The sequence below is a fragment of the Ochotona princeps genome, chromosome X (genome assembly GCF_030435755.1).
Source record: "Ochotona princeps isolate mOchPri1 chromosome X, mOchPri1.hap1, whole genome shotgun sequence".
NCBI classification, from domain to species: domain Eukaryota; kingdom Metazoa; phylum Chordata; class Mammalia; order Lagomorpha; family Ochotonidae; genus Ochotona; species Ochotona princeps.
In genome coordinates, this window is record NC_080865.1 from 28,265,324 (window position 1) to 28,291,730 (window position 26,407).

Genomic DNA, 26,407 nt, shown 5'->3' on the forward strand with positions numbered 1-26,407 from the left:
ATAATTTAACAGTGAGATTTCCTGAGGAAATTTTTCTCTTTTCTACTTCTCCAAAATAGGGCATAAGGCATACAAAGGGAATTTAACCATGGCTATTTCTCTGCCAACAACAACAACAACAACAAACACTATTTCATTTGTCATGTTAGTATCTGATTCCAGATAACACTTTAATTTTGCTGAAGCAAAGATGGAAAGCTAATTTCTTGACTTCTTGGCTTTCAGAAACCCAGCCTTCATACTTGCTAGGTATGGTATCTTTCATACTGGAGGGTCAGAACAACTGATGTCATGCCCACAATGACTTTTTACTGACTATTACCAATATCAGGGAAATTCCTGTAGTTCCCCCTCCACACCCCCTTGCCAACCCCATTCCCGAATGAATACACTGGGAACATATCCCTGTTCCTTTCAAATGTTCTCCTGGGTTTGAGTAAGAAAGGTCCCTTCATATCTGGTGTCTCACATTTTTTTTCAAAGTTCTTCTATATTTACTAGGTCCTTGTATGTGATGCTCGCATTCACACTCTCCAGAAGGTTGCAGATATGAGTGCCCAGCTCTCTTGCCCTCCCCTTCACCTTGAGCTCACTAGAGCCTAATGGCTGTCTCTGGCTGCCAGAGTGTGTTCATTCTTCCTAAGGAGTGTCGAGGAGTTAACTACACTGGGAGAACAACCCTCTTGAATTACACAGTGTCTTGGGATGAGTTGCCCAGCTCTCTGACTGCTCATGGAAGACCTCCCTGAGGTATGGCTTACACGGTGTCTCATAGGGCCCCAGAGGGGTGCAGTCACAGGCAAGCATAGCAATAATATTTCTGTCTTATTTCCTTACTCCCATACTGGTGCTTCCTGGGCTTACCTCCCCAATACACTACTTGTATCTGAATCCTTGTGTCATAGCCTGCTTCTGGGAAAGTCCAAGCTAAGACACTAGGACACAGAGAAGATTGATTGCTGTTAAACACCACATAGGTTCTTAATGGAGAACCACAGCTGCAACCCAGGACTACTTTGGATGTCAGATTTGTAGCACATTTAGGTTAGGCTGCTGCTTACTGATGACCGGCAATTTAAAGCATCAGTCCCAGGATTTCTGGGTAAAATGAAGATACTACAAATGGGAAAAAAAGTTGTTAGATACTCCTGGCCTTTTAGGAACCCAGTTACCGCCACAAGCAGAAAAACAGAAACAGAAAAAATGAAGGGCAGTAATTACCTAGCATGACGAAAGGGACTCCCAGGAAGGTGGAATTGTATTTCCCACCAGTGAGATTGATGATCCCAGCTGCAGTAAGTGTGGCCAGGCTTATGGTCACCAAGCCGAGCAGGCCTAGCCAGGGTTTGCTGCGAACGCAGTCCTGCATGGAGCAACAGAGGATGGCCATGGTAACAACCAGGATCAGGCTGGTGACCAGGTAACGCTCTGACACGCGGCTGGTCTTCTGGAAATCTTCCCTCAGTGATGAGGAAGTGTAAGGGTACATTTTGACTTTGCTGTTGTATTTCTGGAACATTTTGACAGTGTCACAGAAGCTGGACTCCCACCTCTCGGCCACCATGTCATTGAGACTGTTGATTGATTGCAGGTAGTAGGTGAGCTGGATTGCCTCTGCGGATTTCACCCGGTCCTTGCTGTGCACTGTGACACCCCCAAGCTGGTGCCCGTTGTACACGGCCCTTCCATCCTTTAAGTGCGTAATCGGGTATGTGATAGCAAAATTGGTCCGATTGGTGGCCCGAGCATTCTTTAGCTCTTCTAGGACGTGCACTATGTCATCCACGATGCAAGTCTTATCATTATTCAGGATACATATGTGAGCAAATGTGTAATTAAAACCAGGCCTTGGAACCTGGATCTTGGTCACAGCAGCATGCAACTAAGGGGGAAAAATGACAGTTAGTGTTTATTATTGACATTAGACATTAGTAAGATCAAATGTTTCTTTGCATGGGGGAATTTAATCTCTACGCTAAAGAGAAAATAAAAAGGTTATTACCAACAACGAGAAACAGGTAGTTGAAGTACAAAACACACTGGACCAGTGGTTCTCCCAGTGTGGCCTCTGGGCAACAGAATCAGTGCAGTCTGGAAGCCTGACAGGAGTGAAAACTCACACTCTCCAACCACCCCCTCCTCCTGCCAAGACCTGATAAATCAGAATTTCTGGCTTTGAGCCCAAGAATTTGGGTTTTCGCAAGCTCTCCAGGGGGTTCTGATGCAACTCAAACTTGAGAAGTACTGCATTAAAACACCAGCAATTTTCCATGCATTTTTTTATTTGTAACTCCATTGATCTCTAATGTTTGATAATCTTATATAGGTCCTTTGTTCCATTTTTTATCTTAAAAACATAATGTAAGATGTATACTAAAGTATAATTCAAATGCAGCTAAATTATTTCATCCAGTACACTCAACTGTACCATAAAAGACAAGAGCTATACCTGGGGGCCCTTGTATTATCTAACTTTCTTAATCTGCATATATGGGAAGGGAGCTGTAACTGTTAAGAGTCTTACTGGGATACAAGGGAATCACACTAAAGGAATACAGTGGGATTCACATTATACACTTTGCCTGATGTAGAGTTTTACTGTGTTCAGGTTTTGTATGCCTGCTACTAAAGTGTACATGAGAATACAAGCACTAATTTAACAGCCTCTATTACATGTCAGGCACAGTTATAGGCCATTTACACTTAGTAACTCATTTAGTCAAACTATTAAATAGGTGTAAGTATTAGCCTCATTTTATAGATGAGGACATTGAGACATAGAGAAGCCAAGACAATTGTCCAAGATCACATGCATAGTACGTAGCAGAGTTGTGCTATTATATATATATATATATATATATATATATATATATATATATATATATATATATATATATAGCTTGGCAATGTCAGTGACTAATTCTTGCATTTGTGCTTTTACTTCCTTGCACCTAAAGATCACAAGTGCTCAAGTTCAGGTATAGTTGAACTAACAGGTTCTTTTTGCATAGTATCATGCTAGTGTTAAAGCTATAGCTACACTGGTCTCTAACTCAGCTATTTCAAGTGGCCAACAATTTCTCCTCATGGTGACAGTGGCAGATATGTAGTTTGCACATAGGTAAATGAGTGTATTTAGGACCATACCTAGCACTGAGTGGGTTCTCCCCAAAGTGTCTCAGAACTCTCATGCATTTTAAGTCTGTTTTTGGTAGATTATTCAGGAAGACATTTTGCTGTTTCTGTGCCTAGGTGAGTGGGGTATTTGCTTTGTTGAAACTGTCCGAGAGGTGCTAGCTATCAGAGTCCTTTCACTGGCATAGTACATGAATTGTTCATCCTAATTTTCCATGCCCATTTCTCACATCCCTTCATGTCTACCAACACTTAGGTTAAGCAAACACTTTGTTGTATTATGTTTGCCATGTGCATACACAGACACACATGTGCGCATGCACACATACACACACACACACGCATGCACACTTTCCAGAGATACCTAGGAAGCTGTTTTCAGAACCCCAACCATATGCTGAGTTTTTGTTTTGGTGCTTTGGGATTAATGGTGAGCAAAATGTGTTTAGTGATTTTAAGCTGTGAAAGTGTGTTCTCATCTACTCTTTCCTAAGCAGGATTTAGCAAATTTTGATTAAAAGAATTCCTGACTAAGAATTCCTAACTAAGTATAACAGATTATTTTGGAGGAAGGAAGATCCAAAAGGAATTTAAAGATGAAAATTTTGATACGAGTTAAAGACTTTGGGGGAAAGACTGAAACGAGGCTAGAAAAGGAGTGGTATTGAAAGCATGCATATGTGTAATATTTAGTGCATTGTTTGTTACCATGAGCAGTGTAATAAATCTCCCTTAGAGTGATTACTAAATATGTCAAGAGAAAAAGATTGCCAAATAAGATGGTGTTAAGCCACAGGGCTGAACCCAATTATAGCAATGGGGATATTTTCCATCCATTCTCTAAGGCGACCATGCCCTGTTGGGTGGGGAGTAGTCAACTATTTAGTAATCTGCCAAGTCTGGAGATCTACTGTTCTGATCACTGGGACCATAGAGTACTGCACTGCTATAATTCAGTGGGAGGGGGGAACTTGGAAAATGGAAACTTAACTGAAATTTGAGAGGGAAACTTTCTCAACTTTCAGCACCAGACTTGGTGTGAGATGTAACTGCCTTGAATTTCTAGTGAAGTGGTGGGTAGAGCATGTGTCACTCTTACTTCTGAAGTGGCAGGGTGATGCAGAGTGACAAAGCAGCCAGAGAGGGGGTGTTGGCTGAGGCCACCCACATGGCAGGCAGAGGCTGTGGGATTCTATTGTGAGATAAGAGGTGAAAGGATAATAAGATGCATGCAAAAGGAGAGTTGAAATATTCTGTTATGTATGAGTTCTGAAATGGCTCAGTTCTGATCTTTGATTCTAATGACTACACATCAGTATGCACACATCAACTCTGAAAGATCTGTATAGGCTGGGGAAGAATCACTGCATGTGTTACTGGGACAAATATCTTTACATGATTTTAGACTGCCTTGATTGAATATTCTGAAGGAGCCCCACTGAGGGCAGTAAGCACACATATTCAGGAAAAAGAAAGCCAGAAATGAAAGCTGTGTTTCAGCTAATCCACAATGATTTTATAATCACAAGTCACACAAACTTATTATCAAACTGAGAGACCTCCTTCTCAGACAAGTTTCACAAAATAGTCTTGACCTTGAATACAGTCTGAATCTGTCATATGGATCAACATATAATCGATGTTGAAATATGTAGATTCTAGGTTATTCCCTAAACACACATTCCAAAAGCACTTGTTAAGTTCAGTGTGTTGTCAATAATAGGAACATCTTCCCTGAATTTACTGTGCTTATACTTAATCATGGAAAATCTTATGACATACAATATCCAAACAATGGGAAGATCATAAGAGTAAACACCCCAAGCAGTTTGTATTAGTAAAGCCCAATTAACCCAATGTTAATTCTGATCACGAAATGTTGGATTATTATTTTGCTTACTGCCAAAGAGGCCAGGACTGAATGTTAAATTGAGATTGATTTGAAGGCTCTGAACGTGCTGTTTAAATTGTTAATATATTTGTTCTTATAACCTTTCAGGTTAAGAATGATGGTAATAATAAATAGTATGTTAAATATTTTCTGTACAGTTTCGAAACTGTATTCAAATCCAACTCCATGGATGTGGTTAAATTATTATCCTACTTTTCCAGCTATAGCAACTAATGCCTGAAGAATTTCAGAGCAGGCATTCTGCCAAACAGCTTAGAAGTCCATGTCCACCATGCATATGCCTGGGTTTGATTCCTGGCTCTGGCTCTTGCTTCTGTCTTCCTTCCAATGCAGACCCTGGGTTGCAGCACGTGACAGCTGAAGTAACTAGATTTCTGCCTCTGATGGAGGAGACCTCAATTGTGTTTCTAGTTGCTAGTCTTGGCCCAGCTCAGGCCCATTTTATGTATTTGAGGAGCAAAATAGTAGATGAAAACTTTCCTTTTCCCACTCTGACTCTTTTGCCTTTCAAATAAATAACAAAAATGCTTATAAGAATTTCAGTAACTCACCTAAGTAAAAGGCACATCAGGAAAGTTGAGCTTTACTTTACAGGAGTATATCTAACCCTAGAACAGTACAAATTCAACATTAGGAAGAAAAGTGGGGGGAATAATGAGGACTTTTCAGCTTAACTGGTTCAATTGACCAATACTGAATATGAATGGGTTATGGGATTGCCACACTTGGAGATCTGCGATCCCGTAAGGGAGACCAAAAATAATCCAAAGAGCAAAACCTCATTTTCAGACAGCAACATGACATGTCAATATTAACTGCTAAGAAGGGATTGGATTTTCAGTCTACTGACTTTTTGTCTTCCTTATCAAGTCTGTGAAGTTGGCAAATAAAACTTTTCAAAGCCAAGTGCCCTAAGAAAAAAAGACTATGGAACATAATGGAATCTAGAAGTTCCTACTATGGCTTCCACTGCTTAGCTCTGGGATGTCAGGAGCCCTTCGGAGACTTCATGTCTTAGATTGATAAGTAACAAGGGGCTTCATCTGGCTCATCTTTAAGGGCAAAGCCTTCTGTTTTTGATGCTACAGAATTCTATGATGAATGACATCCCAAACTACACAGATACTTGGTGAGAGTTAGCTTACTAAAAACCGGTTTGAGATGTATTACAGCTGTTTGAGGTATGCTTGTGCAACATATTCAAGTTCTTTTTAGCACAATGACAGATCCAGTACTAGATGAAACCCAGAAAGAAAAGAGAATAAAAAATAGGTTTACTGGAAAAAAAATAAAGATTCCCTTCTCTGAATGCTTTCTCATTTTGGGGAGGCACTGACTTTTATCATCCTCTTCTGCCACAGCCTGGGACAAAGCTAGTGTGGACCACTGGTCCCAACAGGCCATAGTCTCATTTCCTCTCTGTCTCTTCTTGGCACACTCAAATCTTCCTCAGAAGATAGCAGAACACCTTGTAAAGGAGAGTACAGAAGGCATCTTGGAGGAAGAAAGTTACTATTTGTTGGTGGAGATTAACATAGGAAAAATACCTGTGGGCTCACAGGACTTTATACCATATCTTTTGGCTCTTTAAAACTTAGTTTCTTGGGGGCCCGGCAGCGTGGCCTAGCGGCTAAAGTCCTCGCCTTGAAAGCCCCGGGATCCCAAATGGGCGCCGGTTCTAATCCCGGCCGCTCCACTTCCCATCCAGCTCCCTGCTTGTGGCCTGGGAAAGCAGTCGAGGACGGCCCAAGGCTTTGGGACCCTGCACCCGCGTGGGAGACCCGGAAGAGGTTCCTGGTCCTGGCATCGGATTGGCGCGTACCGGCCTGTTGCAGCTCACTTGGGGAGTGAATCATCGGACGGAAGATCTTCCTCTCTGTCTCTCCTCCTCTCTGTATATCCAGCTTTCCAATAATAATAAAATCTTTAAAAAAAAAAACTTAGTTTCTTGGGGCACCATTGTGGCACATAGAGTAAAGCTGCTGCCTGCAGTGCTGGCATCTCCTGTGGGTGCTAGTGCTGGTTTACATCCTAGCTGCTGCACCTATGATCCAGCTCCATGCTAATTACTTGGGAAAGCAACTGATGATGACCCAAATACTTTGTTCCCTGCTAGCCACTTGGGTGACCCAAAGGAAGCTCCTGGATTCTCAACCTGGCCCAGCACTGACTGTTGTGGCCATCTGGGGAACTAAACCTATGCATGGAAAATCTCTCTGTCTCTGCCTCTCTTGCTCTGTAACTGACTTTAAAATGCACAAATAAGTCTCCAAAAAGAAAAGAGATTGGCTTATTGAAGAGGGAGGGCAGGAAGACCACTCTGCCCATGCAGGGCAATTACCTGCTCATGCTATGGGTTAGGTCTCAGACAACCCCCCCAGCAAAGCCACATGAGAGGGAGGAGTTGGTGGAGATTGAGGTTCCCCAGGTCAGCAGTGGGATGGAGCCCAGTCACCGAGAGTGGGGGCTACCTTGATGATGTCCCATGTGAAGACTACTTTCCACTCCTTGTTTCACATTCTTCCTCTCTTTCTGCTACTCCTAAAGATTGCCGCATGTATTTTTTTTAAAGGCAAAAAGGAAGTCTTATGAACCTCCAAGTATTACTTCCAAGTGATACCAGATAAAAATCCCTTTAAAATGCTTTCAAGGAATACCTAGTTTCACTCCTAAATGAAATGTGTTCTCATTGAATGCCTTCAGATTCCAGGTCTTGATCCAGGTCTGTATTTTAAAAGTGTAAATGTGTAGGTACTACGTGGCAAAGTATCTTTGCCCTGAAAACATCTTAAAGTAAAGGGATCTGGTCTCTGCAGTTCATAAATTACGCTAGCTCTCTTGGTGCTCTTGGTGTTATGTTCTGTCTTTGCATGATCTAACTCTCACCCACTCTCTTTCCTTTTCTTTTAATAGAAATGCATTACATCAGAACAGCAGAAGTTGCAAGTTGGGGATTGTTACCGTGATTCATTTGTAGTGCAGCCAAAAGCAAGTTAGTCATCTCCTTAATAAGTGAACAGAAATATCATTCTGTCTTTGAAACATTACATTTTCAGAGGCTCCAGAATTGAGGCTGTGGATATGGCCAAAGAAGTGGCTGTCCACATGCTTCCTCTGCACACGTGTGCCTGCCATCATGCTGACATTCTTCAGTGACAGAGGCAACATTTACTTCTGTCATTATTGCAATAGCAGCACAGCTTTGAGGGTAATGGAATTCCTCTGTTTTGCTCTTCATTTGACAAAGGGCTAAACATTCTTATTGTGGGTATTGACAATAACAAGCAGCCAAAGCAGCCCAACATTGTAATTTGCCAAATAGAGCAGCTTTAGATTTGAAGCAAATAATCTGAAATGTTAGAAGTAAAAAATATTAGTGGTGAAAGAAAAAAAGTTGTGATATCTCATTGAAACTTTTGTCCAATTCTGTGATGACCTGGATGAGAAATACAATATTGTACATGACAGGTTAAATAATCTTATTTTCTTAGGTTGTCAGAAAAATTCCTTGGTCTTTATTCTATCCTTTTATCAAGGATCAAAAAATCCTTGATATCATGAAGATTACTAGAAACCTATAAAGTCAAACATTTTGATTATAGTAGTTATTTTTTTTACTATTATTGTTGAACTGAATTTTTCTCTTTCTAATTTTTAAAATTTGGTTAATTTCTTTTCAAAACTTATTTGAAACACAGAGAGAAAGACACAGAGACAGTTCATTTGCTGCTTAGTTACCCACAACATCCCAGGCTACACCAGGCAATAGCCAGGAACTTTGGAGTTCAATGCAGATTTCTGACATAGATGGGAGGGAGCCATGCCTCCCTGGTGCATTAGCAGGAAGCTGGAATTGGCAGTAGGTTGGAATGCAGAGATCCCAAGTGCTATCTTAAAATGCTGCCCCAAACATCTATTCCTAGAGTGACTATTTTAAAATTACTTTGATTCCCCACTTGAGTTTCACTGTCAAGCTTAAAGTCCAACTGAAAACTTGTGGGTAGTAAGTTTTACTGGATAGCATTAAGAGGACAGGATATTCATAAGCTGATTGGCAGAAGGGCAGAGGGAAGTTCAAACAAGCCAAATGCATGGGGAGTAGGAAATAGTTGCTGTAAGATTTGGTGAGACCATATACCACCATGCAAGTGATAGGAAAAACAAGATGCCATGGACATTCATGTCTGATAAATGATCATGTGTCTGAATGGGGGTACTGAATGAAGAGTCAGAAAACTTCTGTGTTAGTACTGGATCTGGGTCTCACTAACACCTGGCTTGTTGATACACAAAACTTGAACCTATGAAAACGTACCACTCTCCTGCTATAAATCCTCCAATGGCTCCTGTCACATCCAGAGCTAAAACACAAATGTTGACTGTGGCTGGTGATATGGGACATTGCCCACATTATGCTATTATTATGCAGCAAGAGGCATGGACAATTTTTCCTCTGGATAGTAACCTGACAGCTGTCCAGCTATAACCTAGAGTTGATTGATCCAGAGCTCCAGATCTTTCCTTATTCGACAGACTTTTGTACTTTTTATGTGAGGGGTAAATTTATTTGAGAGATGGAGAGCACATGTCTTTCTGCACTCTCTGAATGTGTTCAGTGGCCTGGTAAAAACTGAGGTGAAGCTGAACTCAGTAGCTGAGAACACAATCCAGATGCTTACATGTGTGAGAGAACCCATTGCTGCCTCCCAGGGTTTACATTAGTGTGAAGTTTGAGTCAGGAGCCAGAACCAATACAATAAAACCACACCCAATTACTCTGATGTAGAATGTGGGCATTTTAACTTCTAGGCTAAACTGCTACTCTCTCTCTCCCTCCCTCCCTTCCTCTCTCCCACATCCTCCCTCTCTGATGGGGTTTTGAGGTCAGAACAGTGGAAGTTCAACTTCCATTTCTGTTAACACTAAAGAAAGCATTGCAGTGGACACACTAGGCCCTTACTTGTTCCACCCTTTTCACTCAAGTGCCCACCAACTATTCCTCTAGCTGGATGTGGAAATGCTGTGGAATTAATAAACTATTTTAATCCCAGTCATCTTTCATCTGTGACTAAAGAAAATCTGTGAATAAATACCCCCCATCTCACTTGGGCCCAAGATGAATAACACTGTGGCATGTGTTCTTCATTGTTTCTCACAATTCCCCTGAAAAAAATTAGGCTCCAACTGTCTCTAGGGGAACTGGTTTGATAATGTCCTCATAGCAGAATCTTTCCCTCCCATGTCCTCCATTATCATCTCTTCCCAGTGCTTCATGGAATTGTTTTCAACATAAATCTGCAACCAAAATCCATCAAACTATTAGAGGAAGACATAGGAAGCACTCTACAATATACAGGAATTGAGGAAGACTTCTTAGAAGTCACTAAAAGCAGAGGCAACCAAAGCCAAAATAAACAAATGGACTCTGTCAAACTAAGAAGCTTCTTTACAGTAAAGAAAATGATCAACAAAATGAAGAAGCAACCAAGAAAATGGGAGAAAATCTTTGCACACTACACAACAGATAGGGGACTAATATTGAGGATTTATAAGAGCTTCTGAAACTCAATGACAGCAAAACAAACAACCCTGTGAGGAAATGGATTAAGGAAGTGAGCAGGTATTTTTCAAAAGAACACATTCAAGTGCTAACAGACATATGAAAATATTCTCAGGCTCCCTATGTATCAGGGAAATACAAATAAAAATCACATCGAAATTCCACCTAACCCCAATGAGACTGGCCTACATTTGGTAACCTAACCACACCTGCTGGCGTGGATAAGTAGAACAACTATGGAAGTCAGTATGGAGTGTGCTCAGACATTTGAAAATGGATCTATTGTTTGACCCAGCTATCCCACTCCCAGGAATGTATCCCACTCCCAGAATGTAAGTGAAGTAAAATTTGCATAGGAGAAAGTGACCTGTAAACCAATATTTACAGCAGCAGAATCTATAATAGCAAAGATATGGAAACAACCCAAATGTCTGTTGAAAGAGGAATGGATAAAAAAATGGCATATTTACTCTAGGGAATACTACTTAGCCATTAAAAGGATGAAATTCTACGATTTGCAACAAGATCGTCCCAAGTAGAGAACATTATGCTCAGTGAAATAAGCCAATTCCAAAGGACAAATATCATGTGTTTTCTCTGATATAAGGTAACCTCCATACAAAATGTAAGATCAAAAGACATATAGGTACACATGTAGATACATATATTCTCACTGATGAAAGGTGTAATGTAGACTAACACTCCAGAAAAATATGTGTCACAGTATACACCCCTACTCCTCAATAAAAGGTGGACTCCCAATGAAACTGTTGACTGTATCTTGACAATGGGATGCTGGATTGTCTATCCCTACAATGACATGATACACTTAAATAGCAGAATGATGGACTTGTGAATATTTCTAAAGGACTATACTCTTGTAATAATATGGGGAAAACAGTGGGGAGACAGGTGAATTGAAAGGGTAGATGTAGAAATCCATGAGCCTATGGAACCCTATCATGAAAAATAAAAATTTAAAACAAGACAAAAAAACCTAACCAACCAAAAAATGTATTATTCAACATCAAGTACTTGACTTCATGTCAATTTCTATCAGAACTCAAACTAAGACAAAAACTTCAGCATTCAATTCAGTTTCTTTATCTGTAAAATGGGGATAGTCGTTTATAGAATCATTATGGTCACATATCAATATAAGAGCAAAACGTATCTGGGCTGGCCTTTAATATTAAGTTAAACTGAATGAAATTGCCCCTTTCTAAAGGCTAAAAAGTGGTTCAGTGGTGGCAGCGTTTTGTGATTCACCTGACTGACCTCCAGTGAGTTTTCTGCTTCATGTCCTTTCCTCCTCTCTGTGAGTACTGTGAGAGTTTGAGGTCTCCAGGGCATGTATCATTTTTTTTTTTGGTCAAGAGATGGTTTGGTGGTATCAGAGAAAGATAGCATGAAACAATTCAGTGCTAGGAAAGACCTCACATATCCATCCACTCATTCTCTTCTTTAAGTGAAACCAGAATTGCACATATTGTGGACATAAGCTTCTGCAGGCAACTGGAATGTATACTTTAGTAGTTTCTGTTTATGAATAAAAGAAAATGTCGATGTAATCCATGTCCCTAAAATGTATAAAGTTATGAATATTTAATAATTATGTTAAATCTAAAAAATATTAAAATGTGACTCCAGCAGATGATTTCCTGGGATTGTTTTTATCTGTAAAAGAATTTGCTGTTTTTCTAATGGGCACTAATGAAAATTATAGCTGATGTAAGAAGACATGAGAAAATGATTCTACCTCATGACATGATAATGGCTGTCTTGAATGATGGACCATGACCCTTGTAAGAGTGGGTTCTTGGAGGCCACTATGGAATCCAGTATGGAGAGTGCTCAGACAATTGAGAATTCAGCTACCTAGGTGACCCAGCTATCCCACTCCTGGAAATATATCCAAGTGAAGTGCAATCTGCATATGAGAAAGCAACCTTCATCCCTATATTTATAACAGCACAATCCTTAATAGTAAAGTCACAGAAACAGCTTAGATGCCCATTGAAAGAAGAATGGATAAAGAAACTGTGGCACACTTACTCTATGGAATACTACATAGCCAGAAAAGAATGAAATCCTACCATTTGCAACGAAATGATCCCAATAGGAAAACATTCTCAGTAAAATATGCCAATCCCCAAAGGACAAATATAATACATTCTCTCTGATATGAGGTAACATTTGTGCAAAATACAAAACAAAGAGATATGTAGGTAAGCAAGTATGTACATATATTCTCACAGATGAAATATAGAAGGGAGACTAGCATACTGGGAAGTGAAGATATGCTGCAGAAGCATCTCTACTGCTGAATAAAAGGAGGACACCAATGAAACTGTTAAATATGTCTTGACGATATGATATTAAGTTTTCCACTTTTTTCTATACCTATAATACCATGATGCCCTTAAAAAGTAGAATGTTAACCTTGCACCTATTACTAAAGTGCTATACCAGTGTGGTAATATGGGAGAAATGGCAGGAGGGGAAAACAGGGAAAGAAGGAAGGGAGGAGGAAGGAGGAATCTCCCTACTTACAAAACAATCAAGGGGGCCCTGTGTAGTAGCCTAGCGGGTGAAGTCCTCATCTTGCTCACACCGGAATTCCATATGGGCATCAGTTTGTGTCCTGGTGGCCCTGCTTCCCATCCAGCTCCTTGCTTGTGGCCTGGGAAAGCAGTTGAGGACGGCCCAAAGCTTTGGGATGCTGCACCCACATGGGAGACCTGGAGGAAGTTCCTGTCTCCTGGCTTCAGATTGGCTCAGCTCCGGTCATTGTGGCCACTTGGGGAGTGCATCAACTGATGGAAGATCTTCCTCTTTGTCTCTGCTCCTCTCTGTATATCTGACTTTCCAATAGAAATAAAATAAATCTTAAAAAAAACTGTATCAAGGAAAATAATAACAAAAAAGAGTGAGTTCTTGATGTAATTCATATAATAGCATATTAGTGATAGTGCATTTTTTCTTTAAAATATTTTTTCTGTGTTCTGATGGTTTGCATACAGATTTACTTCTCTTAAAAATCACAGGAGTATCTGAGCCATCACCTTCCTTTTCCTGATCTAAAACGTGATCTCCCAGAGCAAACTGTCAAAGATATGATAATTTCTGTGGTTCAGCTTATTAAGACTTTCACCTTTCTGGGAGATGCTGATGCTGATGGAAGGATTTGGTGTGGAGAAACCAGACTACCGAGATTCGTTGATGTGTGCCTACATTTTGTTACTGTAACAATGGAAAATACCAGGACTTATCAGGACTAATGGAAGATGACAACTTGAATATAAGCTCAATACAGTATTAAACACAAGTGCTACCCAGTAAAAGTTTGATAGCAAAACCAAATGAACAGTCACAAAACCTGCTTCCATCTTCTACTTTGTAGATACAGCCCCTAATTTTTTCACTTTAAATGAAGGGACTTATATTTTCCTGAGAAGTACATTCGGTGAATTGTAAAAGTGGATAGATTTTTGCTCACGTATTTGCTGGAGAGATTAAGGGTTAATGAGGTTGATAGCATGCATCAGTAAATACTTGAAAAAAAAGGCTGGGTAGTGTTTTATCGACAACAATGACACTTTTATTAATAACAAAATGGCATTTTGTTAACAAATGACACTCCCTAATTCTATAAATTTCCATTCTGAAAAATCTTCTCACCTTTCTCAGGTTAGCTCTCCATTTAGATTATCATGTAGGAAAGATGGTGGACTCAAAAGAAGGAAAGTAAGAGATACTAAGTGACTACCACATGTAAAGACTGCTACATGCATCATGTCAGTATCTCCAGGGAGGCAGGCATTATAGACCATTTGCAGGCAAGGACATTGAGTCTCAGGGAGCTCAAATAACTTTTCCAACATCACAGATTTTTCTAAGCTGATCATCTCAAATTTGATTGCTATGCTCAAATTTCCTCTTAATAAGAGGGCAAAATTAGCTCTATCTTCCATAATCTATTCCATAGAATTTGGATGTAAATAAATTTACTTTTGATATTAGGTTTAAGAATAGTTAACCACAGTGTGATATGGTGATGGCATAGAAAGGCAAGGGTTCATATAGCCACCTAGAAAAATCAACAAGAGTTTGAGTGTTGAAACCCAATATTTACAACAGAAATCTCAGAGAGAAGCTTCAACCCATTTATCAATGATAAGCATGCTGAAGCAGCTGGAGATGAAGAAAATGTAATAAGAGCAAGACTTTATTAATCCAATAAGTGTCCTTTTGCATCATGTTTGCTTCCCAGTTGACCCCTTCTCCTGCCCTGGACATGTACACAAGGAAAAAGCAAAAGCCTTTACAGGACATGTTAATAAAAGCGCTAGAAGTCTGGAGACTTTTTCTAAAACTTCAAATTGAAGTTAGGGGTTTTACAGAACTTTGGCATCATCTTTCTACAATGACAGTTTAACACTAGAAATATATATACACACACACTTCACAAGGGTGGGAACTTTGTTATACTTAGGCTTGTCTCCCAAATATGTTGAATATGTTGAATAGTGCCTGGCACAATGAAGGAGCAGTACCATGATGTATTGGTAAATCTTCAGTATTTCTTCTTTCTTGCTAGTTTATATTTTCTCTAGTGACATTGAATGAAACTTGATTTGTACTGAGACTACTGTGCTACATGCATATCATTTACATTTTAAGTAAATGGATGATATTGAATTTGGTCATGTTGCTTACATGCTGCAGACAAATGGCTAGCCTCATTATAAAAATGGATATGGCTACATATAATGTAAAAGAAATCTAAGAGCAGAGAAATAGTTTAGGTGGGCAGTTGGGGACTGAATTGTGTACTGTGTTTCATTATAGGAGAGTTTGAATTTTTCATGTGTATAGGATCTTTTTGAGGAATTAAGTAGATATGTAAATCTAGAAACTAATGTAAAAAATTCCTATGTATATATCACCACATTCTATGCTTATCTGAAGGTTCTACCTCTGTTGTGAATGCTATCTATGGGTAGTATGGCCATATACTTTATTATCTGAATGGGAACACGTTTGAGAGAACATGATGGCATTGTTAATTTCATAGGAACAACAGGCATAAAATGGGAGTATGATGGAAAAACCAGGATGTATGCTCTTCCTATCTATGGGTATCAAGAGGATGTGAGCACTGCGATCGCTTTCCTTATTTATGTGTCAGAGTGGACCTAAGATAGTGATACTTTGGTTAGCAGCCCAATTACTACTGATAGAACATTGAACATTGTACGCGACACTACCCAGCTATCAAAGGGCCCCTGGAAAAGAATGTGAAAAACCCCCTTCTGTTTCTAACTACTTTCAACAACACCACCATTGCAACTTCCTTCCAGGTAAAAGCCCTGATGTTCACAGGATTCAGCTATCCTGAAACAGTTTTGCCTGCTACTGCAGAGGTAGTGTGTATCTACAGGATCTTTTAGGTCATTTTTGTTACTTTTATTGAATGTACTAGCTCTGCTGAAATTGACAGATGGTTTCTACTCAGCTCTGCCCCTTCTTTCTCTCTGACATGTGGCTTGTGGAAGTGGTTTGCCCGGCTAGCATCAAAGATTGCTTTTAATGCTCAAAGATGTCACTTTTGAGTGATTCTACCTTGCTTTAGTGTTGGCAACAGCTCACTGGCTTGGCTGATAAAAAAATTTTTGAAGGCTCACAGATGTGGTATCTGTGATGGATCTCTGATATTAGGCAGGTGGGAGGGTAGAGATTTTGTGCTTTATTGAGAACTACAGGTCATGTAGAGCAAGCCTTCTGCATCATTGCCAAATTACAGTGCTAATTCAATTACTCAGTGTGTATTAGATGTCTACACTATGCTGAACATTATGTTAACCTTGGAGAGATAAAGAACACCAAGGATATAATAATGGAGGGACTTAGATTCTTAGAACTTGTTAGCACAGGTGAGCCATGAGTGTGAAGTGTTAATGCTAGAACAGGAACAGCTAATGTGTACAGTGGAGTGCAGGAGGGCTAGTATTTTTGTGTGCCAGATGTGCAGTGTGTGTGTGTGTGTGTGTGTGTGTGTGTGTGTGTATAGAAGCATGTGTAGCAGAAGAATGAAGTGCAGTGAAACAGAGTTGAAGAAGAGACATAGAGCAAATGAGGATCTCATTTGCCTATTGAATGAAACTTATTAGTAACTATTAGTAAATCTTACCTCAAATCATGTGAACAAGACAAATGTGGCTCTGCCTTCACAGAACATTCAAACTACAGGGGATAAAGACATGCAACAAGCCAATTACCAACTTTGTGGAGCTCTGAAATGGGAGAAGTGTAGTGTAGTAAGGCAATGGCCCACATGTTGGCTGGGTCGGCATCAAGGAAGACTTCTTGGAGGAAATGAGTTTTAAATTAAGACCTAAGAGTGAGGCGTTAATTATGGGCAGAGGTTTGACAAGGGATGTGGAACCGAAGGAGAGAGTACATCAGATGGAAAGAATGGGCAGTCTCTCATAAACTTAAAGAGGATTCAGGGAAATGGACATAATTCAGGCTGGCTGGAAAATGAAGGAAAGTTCAAAAAGGCAAATAAGTTCCACATCACACAATTCCTTGTCTGATTAACTTGGAAGACCAACTTTGTCCTGTGGGCAATTTGGAATCAATGAAAGGTGTTAAATAGGAGACAAGATGATCAGAAAATTTTTTTCCCTAGGAAAATCACTCTGCCTGCAGTGTGGTATAGCTGGGTTGGGAATCTGTGAATGAAACACAATGCAAAGGTACTCTGTTGGTAAAATGAAAGTCAAACCAAGGTATCCATATTGGCTTGAAGGAGGCAAATGGTTATATCTCTTTTATAGTTCTGGCAAGCTTAGCTTAAGGAGTAAGTCAGGTAGTAGAATCATGTATCAATTTTCAGTTTCATGGCAATGACTGAACAAGCATTTGAATTCCATTCCCCAGGTTTACTTCTACATATGCTGTCTATCAAATAAATTGACAGATGTGTAGATTTAGCTGCCACGTGGTCTTTAGCTTTTCTGTGTGTACACTTGTAAAGCACAGTCATAGATCCCTACAAGCACAGGATTTCTTGGCCAATTGCTTCAAATGGTTCTGTGGCAGATGCAGTTGGCACCTTGTTCGTATCCTCTTCCTTATCTCTTGAGAGCACACCTGCCTGACTTCAAATGCCAGCACCCACACTACTTTGTCAGAGAGTCCACTTTACCATCTGCTTGGCAGGGAAGAAGTGCTGGAGAATTAACACTCCTTGCAAGCAGTCCTCAACCAATGACAGGTGGGAGCTGGCATGTAAGTATCTGGCTTCCTCTCCATGAGTGGAATCACATCGGGGTGAATGTGTTTGAAATGACTTTGCAGAGCTTTCCCAGTGGTATTGTATTCTGGTTGCTGACAACAGTGCCTACTTAATTACATGGCTTTTTAGGCTCCTGTCCCTTTTTGTCTTATGCCTTTCACCTGGTTGTCCTTCAGCTCCAAAATAAACTGCTTTTATGTCATTTCTTATTTCAGGATCAGATTTTGGAGGATCCCAAACTAAGGATGCCCAATAATCCCTAAACCCTTAGGAACAAGTGTTCTCCAGAGTCCTAAAAATCTAGCCATTCTTAAGCCTACCCCTCAGATTTTGCATATTCAAATATAGTCATGTCAAAATGAAACTCAACTCCTAGAGGGTAAAATTAGCATTTTGTGAGTTCTTTTCAATGTTTTCATTGTGGAAACAACACAATTTTCTTATTATATGTGTAACAGGTTTGCAATAAATATCTCTCCAACTGGCCTAGATAAGTGTATGGATATATATGTCTTGATGCTATCAACTATACATCTCCTGCATTTGAAGCATAGTTAAATCTTCCCAGTAAGGCGTAAATCAATCACTCTGTTGATTCCAGGTTGTATTGCTAACAAGAATGTACCCAAAGGTTTTGAAAATGTCTCATGCCTGTATCTTTCCAGAAATGGAGAACTGTGAGATGACATGATTTCTAATTTTTCTTCTTGCTGATGATAAAGGAAACAGGCAATTCTTTGGCTTTTACTTTTTTGACAAAAAGTTCAGAAATACAGTTAGAAGCTTCTTGGCATTTTGTGGGGGAATATCTCGGCAAGTATGATATTAGACTTCAGTGTTCCTTGTTGACAGAAAATGTTGGAATATTGCTCAAGTTGGATGACAGTCTCTGTCTTTACATTTCTGGATTTCTGCTGTTACAGCAGTGGGTGTATGGGAGAACAGTTGATGTGTTCACTGGATTCCTTTCCAGGCAAGCATGTACCCAGAGAGAGTATGTGATGGTGGAGACAAACTCTCCATACACTGGCACTGTTGCTAGTACAGGGTTTGACGGTATCATCAGATGTCAGGAAAACTGAGCTGATCTGTCTGCCAAAATTCAGACAGTCTTCCTTCTTGTTGGTACTCACTATTGGATGCACTGTGCTGCTGAAATGATGGTCTAACTCATTAGCTCTACTATCAGTAGCATTGAATAGAATATATGTATGCATGTGCATGTGCACACATGCCCATAAGTATCTCTACACTGCTCACTATGGAAGTATAACATTCACAGTGTACAAATTTTAACTGTCCAATGTCATGACTTGTATATGCACACACCCCATATAAACATTGTTCAGGTCAAGATATAGAATATGTACAGCACCTAGAAGGTCACCACGTGGCTTTTCCATATCAATGGCTTCAGAGGGAAATTCTGATTTCTGTCAGCATTGATTAATTTTGCTTGTTCTTGAAATTCCCTTTAATTGAATTCTACAGTATGTACTGATTTGTGCCTGTCTCACTTTACTCAACCCATAGCCTGTGATATGCACCTATGTTATAAGTAATTTGGTGTTTTAATTTTATTTTTTCCAGTATGGCATTCCATTCTGTAAAGATACCACATTTGGTTTTTCCATTCTCCTGTTGGTGAAACTTTTGAGCTGTTTCCAGTTTGGAGTTCTCATAAATAAAACTGCTATGGACATTCCTGTATATAGTCTTTGGCCAGCATATATATTGATTTCTTAGATATACATAGTATGTTGGTAAGTGTTAATCAATCCGTTTACAAACAGAACTCTGGTTTCTGGGTGTTGCTAATATCCTCACCATGAGCAGGTGTCAGTTTGCCAAGGCACTGTGAGTTGGGAAGTGATGTGTCCAATGCCAGATTCAGGGGTGCAATTTCAGGATCCTACAGTAGGGATATATCTAGGTTAAAGTTCCATAAAGTGATTGTACAATTTTACATTCCTAATAGCCATGTGTGAGGGTTCTTATTACTCATGTTCTAAGCAATACTTGCTCTTATAAGGTTTTAACATTTTTACCTTTCTGCTGGGTGCTTAGTGATATTTCACTTTTGATTTGCATTTTCATAAACTTAAGCACCTTTTCACATGCTAATTAGCCATGTGGCTATCTTCCTTTCTTAAGTGCTTATTCAAGCATTTTGTCCCTTTAGTTTTTGGGTTATTTTCCCTTCTTGATCTGTAGACTGTTAAAAACCAGTGTAAGTGATTATAAACACTACAAGAAGGAAGAACTCCAGAGACAGCCTGGAGTAGAAAAGAGGGCCTCACACTGGAATTGCATAGACTTGTATTTATCTAGTTTGCTGATGACCTTGAGCAAGTCAGCCGTCTAGAGCCTCAGTTTCCCTGTCATCAAAATAGGATTACTGTTTCATAATGCTATTGATTCCTGACTGAGACCAGGCTGATCAAGATGCCTGGCAGAAAATCCATCATCTGTGCATGGTGGTCTTTTGTGTAATAAGAAATCTTCCCATTTCAATCAGAAAATATGCTGGCCCCTTCTTCAGGAATCATTATTCATGAAGCATATGATGACTTTAATTTAATGCCTAGAAATCCCACATTCTTCCTGGCTGTTTAGTCGTGTTATTATTATACAGGAACCACCTCTCTTTTGATATGACAGTTGTCTTCTTTGTGGGAGACAGTGCTTTTCTTTCTGTGGGAGGTACAATGACAAAGTTTTCTAAACTCCGTACTATAGTGGTTGATTTGATGGGAGGCAGGGTACTTTGTGGAGCCCTGCCCTCTGTTTTGCTGCAGAAGCCGAGGAATCAGAACTGATAATTAACTAGGGCTGTTCCACAAAGGGTTATATAGTAAGCCCTAAGTCACAGTCCACCTACCCCTGTTCTGGAAATCTGAACTTGTGAGGAGTAATGGGTTCAGTTTAGGCATCACCTCCTCCAGGAAGCCTGCCACAGAAATGCACATAGTTTTCTCTGGTCCGGTATGAATAGAAAAATCTGTTTTGTCATCTGCGATATTATAACAGCATCTTATTGCAGCAATTTGAGAGGAGTTGAGTCTTACTCTTTGCTATAGCCCCACTTCCAGGACAGTGAATGGAGAGGAGGCATACCATACTCAAGACAGATGTGCTATGGACAAGCCAACATTTTCTTTTACAATCTTCTTGGTATCACAAGCACATGTTAAACAGTTTGCCTTGCATGTCTTGAAACCCATTAAATATTAAGAAGTAATTAAGCAAAATCATTAACTGGTTCTTAAAGACTCAGGGGGGAAGCAAAACCTAATAGCAACGAACAAACAAGAAAAACCAGAACACATAAGAATAAGTCACTGTGAAAATGACTATGTGCACTTTCATGTCTGTAAAAGTAAAGAAACTGTGGCAATTAAAACAAACAAACAAAAACAGGATAGCAGTGTGTTTCCAGATCAGCTCTCAAGGAAACACACAGGGCGATATTACTATATGTGTTTCTGGAAAGAATGGAACCTGAGGATTAGGAATAAAGGAACTTTAAAATTCTGTCTTATCATTTTTTTCTCTACTTTTTCAGGTTGAAGTATGTTCATCCACATCAGTATAAACCAGCAAATAGATCTAAGCTAAGTTTGGGTTCATTTAAGAAATGAATAAGCTTAGGTTTTCCTCTAGTATCTTGTAAAATAACACAGTAGCAGGAAGCTGAGATATCATCTAATAGCAGAAGCTATAACATAGTAGCAAACCTGATTGCCATTTTAATGTTTTGTCTCACATTACATTACTTAAAATAATTGTCAAAATCTGTAATGTGCTTATTGTATGTTGAGTTGCTTATACATTGTTATATTGGGTAGTATTGGATTTTCTGCCTTTTCTTTTTAAGTTAAAAGTGGAGCAAAAATACTCTTGAAGGGCAAGACTGGAATGCTAAAAAGCAGATCATTTTGAAGCAGAAGCATTTTCATGGTGCTTTGCACACAATTTTATAAAGAGAGATCCCGACAGCTCGCCAGCAACTCTCGGTAGGGAAACCTCAGATTGTTTTTATGAGGTAGAGAGTAATGGCTTTGGCAGATCACCTATAAAAGACAGTCCGTTTTCTGTTGGCTGCTTCCCACCTGCAAGTCTGAGGGCAGGGGCCAAGCTTTTAGAACACCTGGGGAATCTGGATATCTGTTAGCAGTGCTAACAGTGCTGGGGAGTGCTGGGGAGCCTTTGCTGTCTGTGCCTGCTGCCTTGGAGCCTATTGGGTAGGGAGGAGGAACACACTGTACCTGTTGTGACATTTGGCTGGACTTCAAAAAAAAGCCTCACTGGTCTCACTGATATAAAAATAAACCAACTCCAAATGGTATCTGAGAGGGTGCTCCAGAGTGTGTAGAGGGCCTATCAGCAGTGAAAACAAAGAATTTCATCTTGTTTCCCCAGTCCACTGGATCCCAGTCTCCTGAGGGTTTCTTTGTATATTTTTAAAATTTGGGGTTGATGAAGAAGGGTGAAGGGTGTATATGTGTTTAGGAAGCTGGAGCAAAGTTTAATTGACACAGAAGAGCTGAAATTTTTTTCTAGTGAGACTATAGGAAGATGGTTAGGTTTGGAAGGATTATGGCTTTCCACAATTCAAATCCAAAGTTTTACCATTTTTTCAACATAAAATAAGTAGAAGAGTAAGGGCTGCCTCCCTAATTTTTCCTGGTGTACCTTTCCTCTCTGATACTGACACTGATGCCTCCTGCTGGCATACTGGAATTGAAAACCCCTGAAACTGACTGTTCACTTTTCACTTTCTCAGCTTAACTCTCTGATGCCCATTGAAACTACCTGTGGAACTTAACAAACTTAAATGCATAGGTCCACCTTCACATCATTAAATCAGAATTTCTTGGCAAGGACTTGGGCATCCATATTCTTAAAAGCTTTCAGGGGACTGTAAAACTCAGCCAAGGCTTAGAACTCTTGCATCATCATTCATCAGTTCTTGTTGATTTCAGGTCCAAAATCTATGAAACTCATCTTCTCCCACTAAATTTCCATTGGTCCTGATTTGGTAATAGTCCTTATAATCCATCTGAATGATAAACACAGTGTCTTAACTCATCTTTTTTGCTTATGGTCTACTTTCTTTGCTGCTGCAAGATTTATTTTTTCTAATATACAAACCCAAGGCTATCTTGCCTTTGCTTTAAATTCTCCGATTGCTCCTCCCCCGAAAAAATGATGGAAACTATTTCTTAGATGCTAGTGGAGAACAGCTGCTCCTTATCCTAGTCAGCCTCACTCTTGCCTTAGAATGCTTTATTTTTAGTTGTTATTCTTAAAAAATATAAGGCTCACGAAGTTTCAAATATGGTGTTTGTAGTCCTTATGCAGCTTCACTCAATGACAACCACTTCTACAAACATAGCACAGCATCAAAACCATGAAACTGACTTTGGTACAGTATTATTAAGTGTGGGCGTTATTGGAATCTCACTAGTTTTACATGCACTCTTGTGCATGTAGTTCTGTAGAATGCTATGAAATTTTATCACATGGGCTTAATGCACTCAAAATGATCTCTTTTTCTGTCTGGAAGTGATTTTCAACTCTGTACATTAAAATGTCCTATGGGATCTTCAAGAAAGTATCCAGAGTTGGGCTTTACTCAAAGCCATGCTTTAGTCCAGCACTTCTCAGATTTTAAAGTGTACACAAATCAATTGAGAATGTTATTAAAATATTCTGACTTAGTGGGTCTGGTTGGAACCTGTGAGTCTGCAGTTCTAACAAGATGTTGCTGTTGAAGCTCTCCTTTTGTGAGCCACATTTAGAGTAGGACACCCTGCTTTTAAATGAATGTAGTGAGAGCTATAGGTGTGACACCTAGCCTTTGTATATTTGAATTCTTTGGGAGATTCTCACATGTCATCAGAGTTGCAACCATTAATTAACATAGGTGATGGAGTTCAATGACGGTATGATCCTGGGAGGACACACCATTCCAATCTCTATTTAAAGTATTCTATACCATTTAAGTCTCCACTAATAAGTTTTTCCAATTTCCAAAAATTCTTGGAGTGAAGGAGTCCATTCTTCTATATAATTCATATTCTTTGGAATTCTAAGTATATCTTGTGTTAACTTTCTCAATCTGCCCCACTGCAACTTTTTCTTTACATTTTTGCCTCTGTTGAAACAGATGAGAGACAGACTGTTTTATATTCAATTTCCCATTACTTGCACATTACTACCTAGACACCTTTCATTAAGGTGCTGATTGGCTGAACCCTAGTTACCAGGATGTTCTCTTTAGCAATTGGCAACACTCACTTTGGGTTGCTTATCTTGTTTTCTATATTGCAGGAAAAAATTTCAAAGTATAGATGAGAACTACCCACAACTTGTTTTTGTCATATTCATAACTGCTCCCATCTTCCTCTCCTGTGAAATCAAGGCTAAAATCCCCTCTCTAAGGTCCATTGCTTTAACTGGATTGTGCTCTTTCTTTCCTTACATCTAGTACAGTTAACCCCTCTTCTCACATATCCTCAAAACTCTATTAATCCATCCATGAGTTTTAAAATATGCTTCTGTCTCTCCCATATTTCAATCAAGACTCCATTAGTCACAATGTCCCATCAAATTTCTCCCATATCTCACCCCTTTGAAGGAGCCCTGTAAGTTTGTTGTCTCCAACTGCATTTCAAAGGATAATTAGTGCTTACTGTCTTTATCACCTCACCCCGCTCCCAAACCAGTTTATTCAAGGGACAACCACAATTCAGTGACTTTCAAGATGAGTCTACTGACTAGTTTTCAATCTTTAACTTCCTAAATTCTCAGCAGATATACATAGTTAAGTGAATTATAAAAGATTAAGAATATAGAGATGTTCATGGAAATCCTTTCTGTTCAGCTGAGGTATGGGCATGGTTACTGCACTGCTGCATCCTCTGCTGTGTGACTGCAAGTAAATGTGCCCAGTAAATATCTGTTGAGCAAATGAAAACTCACCTGCTCCCCATGATGGATTCCATCACTCAACTCTTCTAGCTTGACTTAGTTTTCTTAAGATCCCTCTAACTAACCCCTTTACCTCTCCAATTTGTAAGTTTGTGTTTACTCAAGACATTCTGGCATTTCTGATCTTATCCCATGAGAATGAATTTTTCATGCGCAGTGAATTCCATTTCCATGGTCTGACCTGTCATCTTTGTGCTGACCAATCAACAGTTTACATAAGTACCTCAATTCTCTTAGAAACTCCAGATCTGAATTTCCATCTGCCTCCTGAAGACTTGCAAATACAGGCTATGGCAGTATTTCAACTGGTATATATCCAAGAGCTGAATCTTTTCCTCCAAATTTGTTCTTCCACCTGTTTCCTGTTACGTGGTTAACAGCATCATCGCCTTTCTACTCACCCAGGTGGGAAACTCCACAATCCAATCATTTCAATTCCAGCTCCTTGTTTTTGGCCTAGAAAATTTTTAGTATATGTTCTGAAGTGTGTTAGTTCCTTGGAATGCTGATAGGGGTCACAAGTAAACATATCAAATAAATCCGCTAAAGTGAGCAATGTTAAATGAGTTTCTTTTAGAGGCTTTAATATGTCTAAAATATGAAGATGCTGCATGTTCTGTTTTTTCAACGTTACTTAGCCACAGGGTCTGATGTTTTTACATCACTGAAGGAAACCTTCCCAAAACACAGTTTTGAAAATGGCAGCCTAATCTATCTCCTTCATTCTCCATTTGCAACTTAAAGCTACTTGTTTAAACTTAATGCCAGTTCCTTAGGGAGAGCAAGGAATTGTTCTCCAATGGCCTACTTCTTCAATTTAACCTCGCTACTTCTATAAGCAGTGTTCTTACAAAAGTTGGACTAAACCCTTCTCGGAGTAGTGCCTCTCATCTTGCTCCTTGCTATGATCCAATCATTTACATCCTTACCTGATTTATTAGTTATTATAGAGGGATGTCTCGTTCTCTAACAGTGGGTTTACCTATTTTACCTTTCAGTTCTTGGCTTATATTTTGATGCTGTATTGTTAGATTCATACATATTTAGGACTGTTATATCTTCTTGGATAATTGATCCCTTTATCATTATATAATCGTAATGTGCTTCCTGAAAATTGTCCCATGTTCTGAAGTTAACTTTGTCTGAAATTAATATAACTCTACCAGTTTTCTTTTGATTAGTTTTAACCTGGTATGTCTTTCTGTGTCCCTTTACCTTTTACCTATTTGGGTCTTCACATTCAAAGTGGATTTCTTGTAGACAATAGAGTTGGGTCTTTTTTTTTTTTCATAATCTGCTTTGACAATCAATGTCTTTACTTGGTGTATTTATACCATTCACACTTACACTGATTATTCACATAGCTGTGTTAATAGCTGCTGTGCATGTAAATGTTTCCTTTATTTGTTCATTGCGTCTACCCTTTTTCTGACTTCTCTGGATTTGACTGAGAATTTAATGTTGTCTCTTAGTATATCAATTGTAGGGGTTTTTTTTAATT

At 39.4% G+C, this 26,407-nt stretch overlaps 1 protein-coding gene across 1 annotated transcript in view; it reads right to left on the reverse strand.

Annotated features, from left to right (window-relative positions):
• PTCHD1 (patched domain containing 1) overlaps positions 1-26,407 on the reverse strand; it is a 53,412-nt gene that overhangs the window by 13,159 nt on the left and 13,846 nt on the right. The window contains exon 2 of the mRNA XM_004587815.3: positions 1,222-1,882. Within this exon, the coding sequence (XP_004587872.2) occupies positions 1,222-1,882 (661 nt within the window). The remainder of the gene's footprint in view (positions 1-1,221; positions 1,883-26,407) is intronic.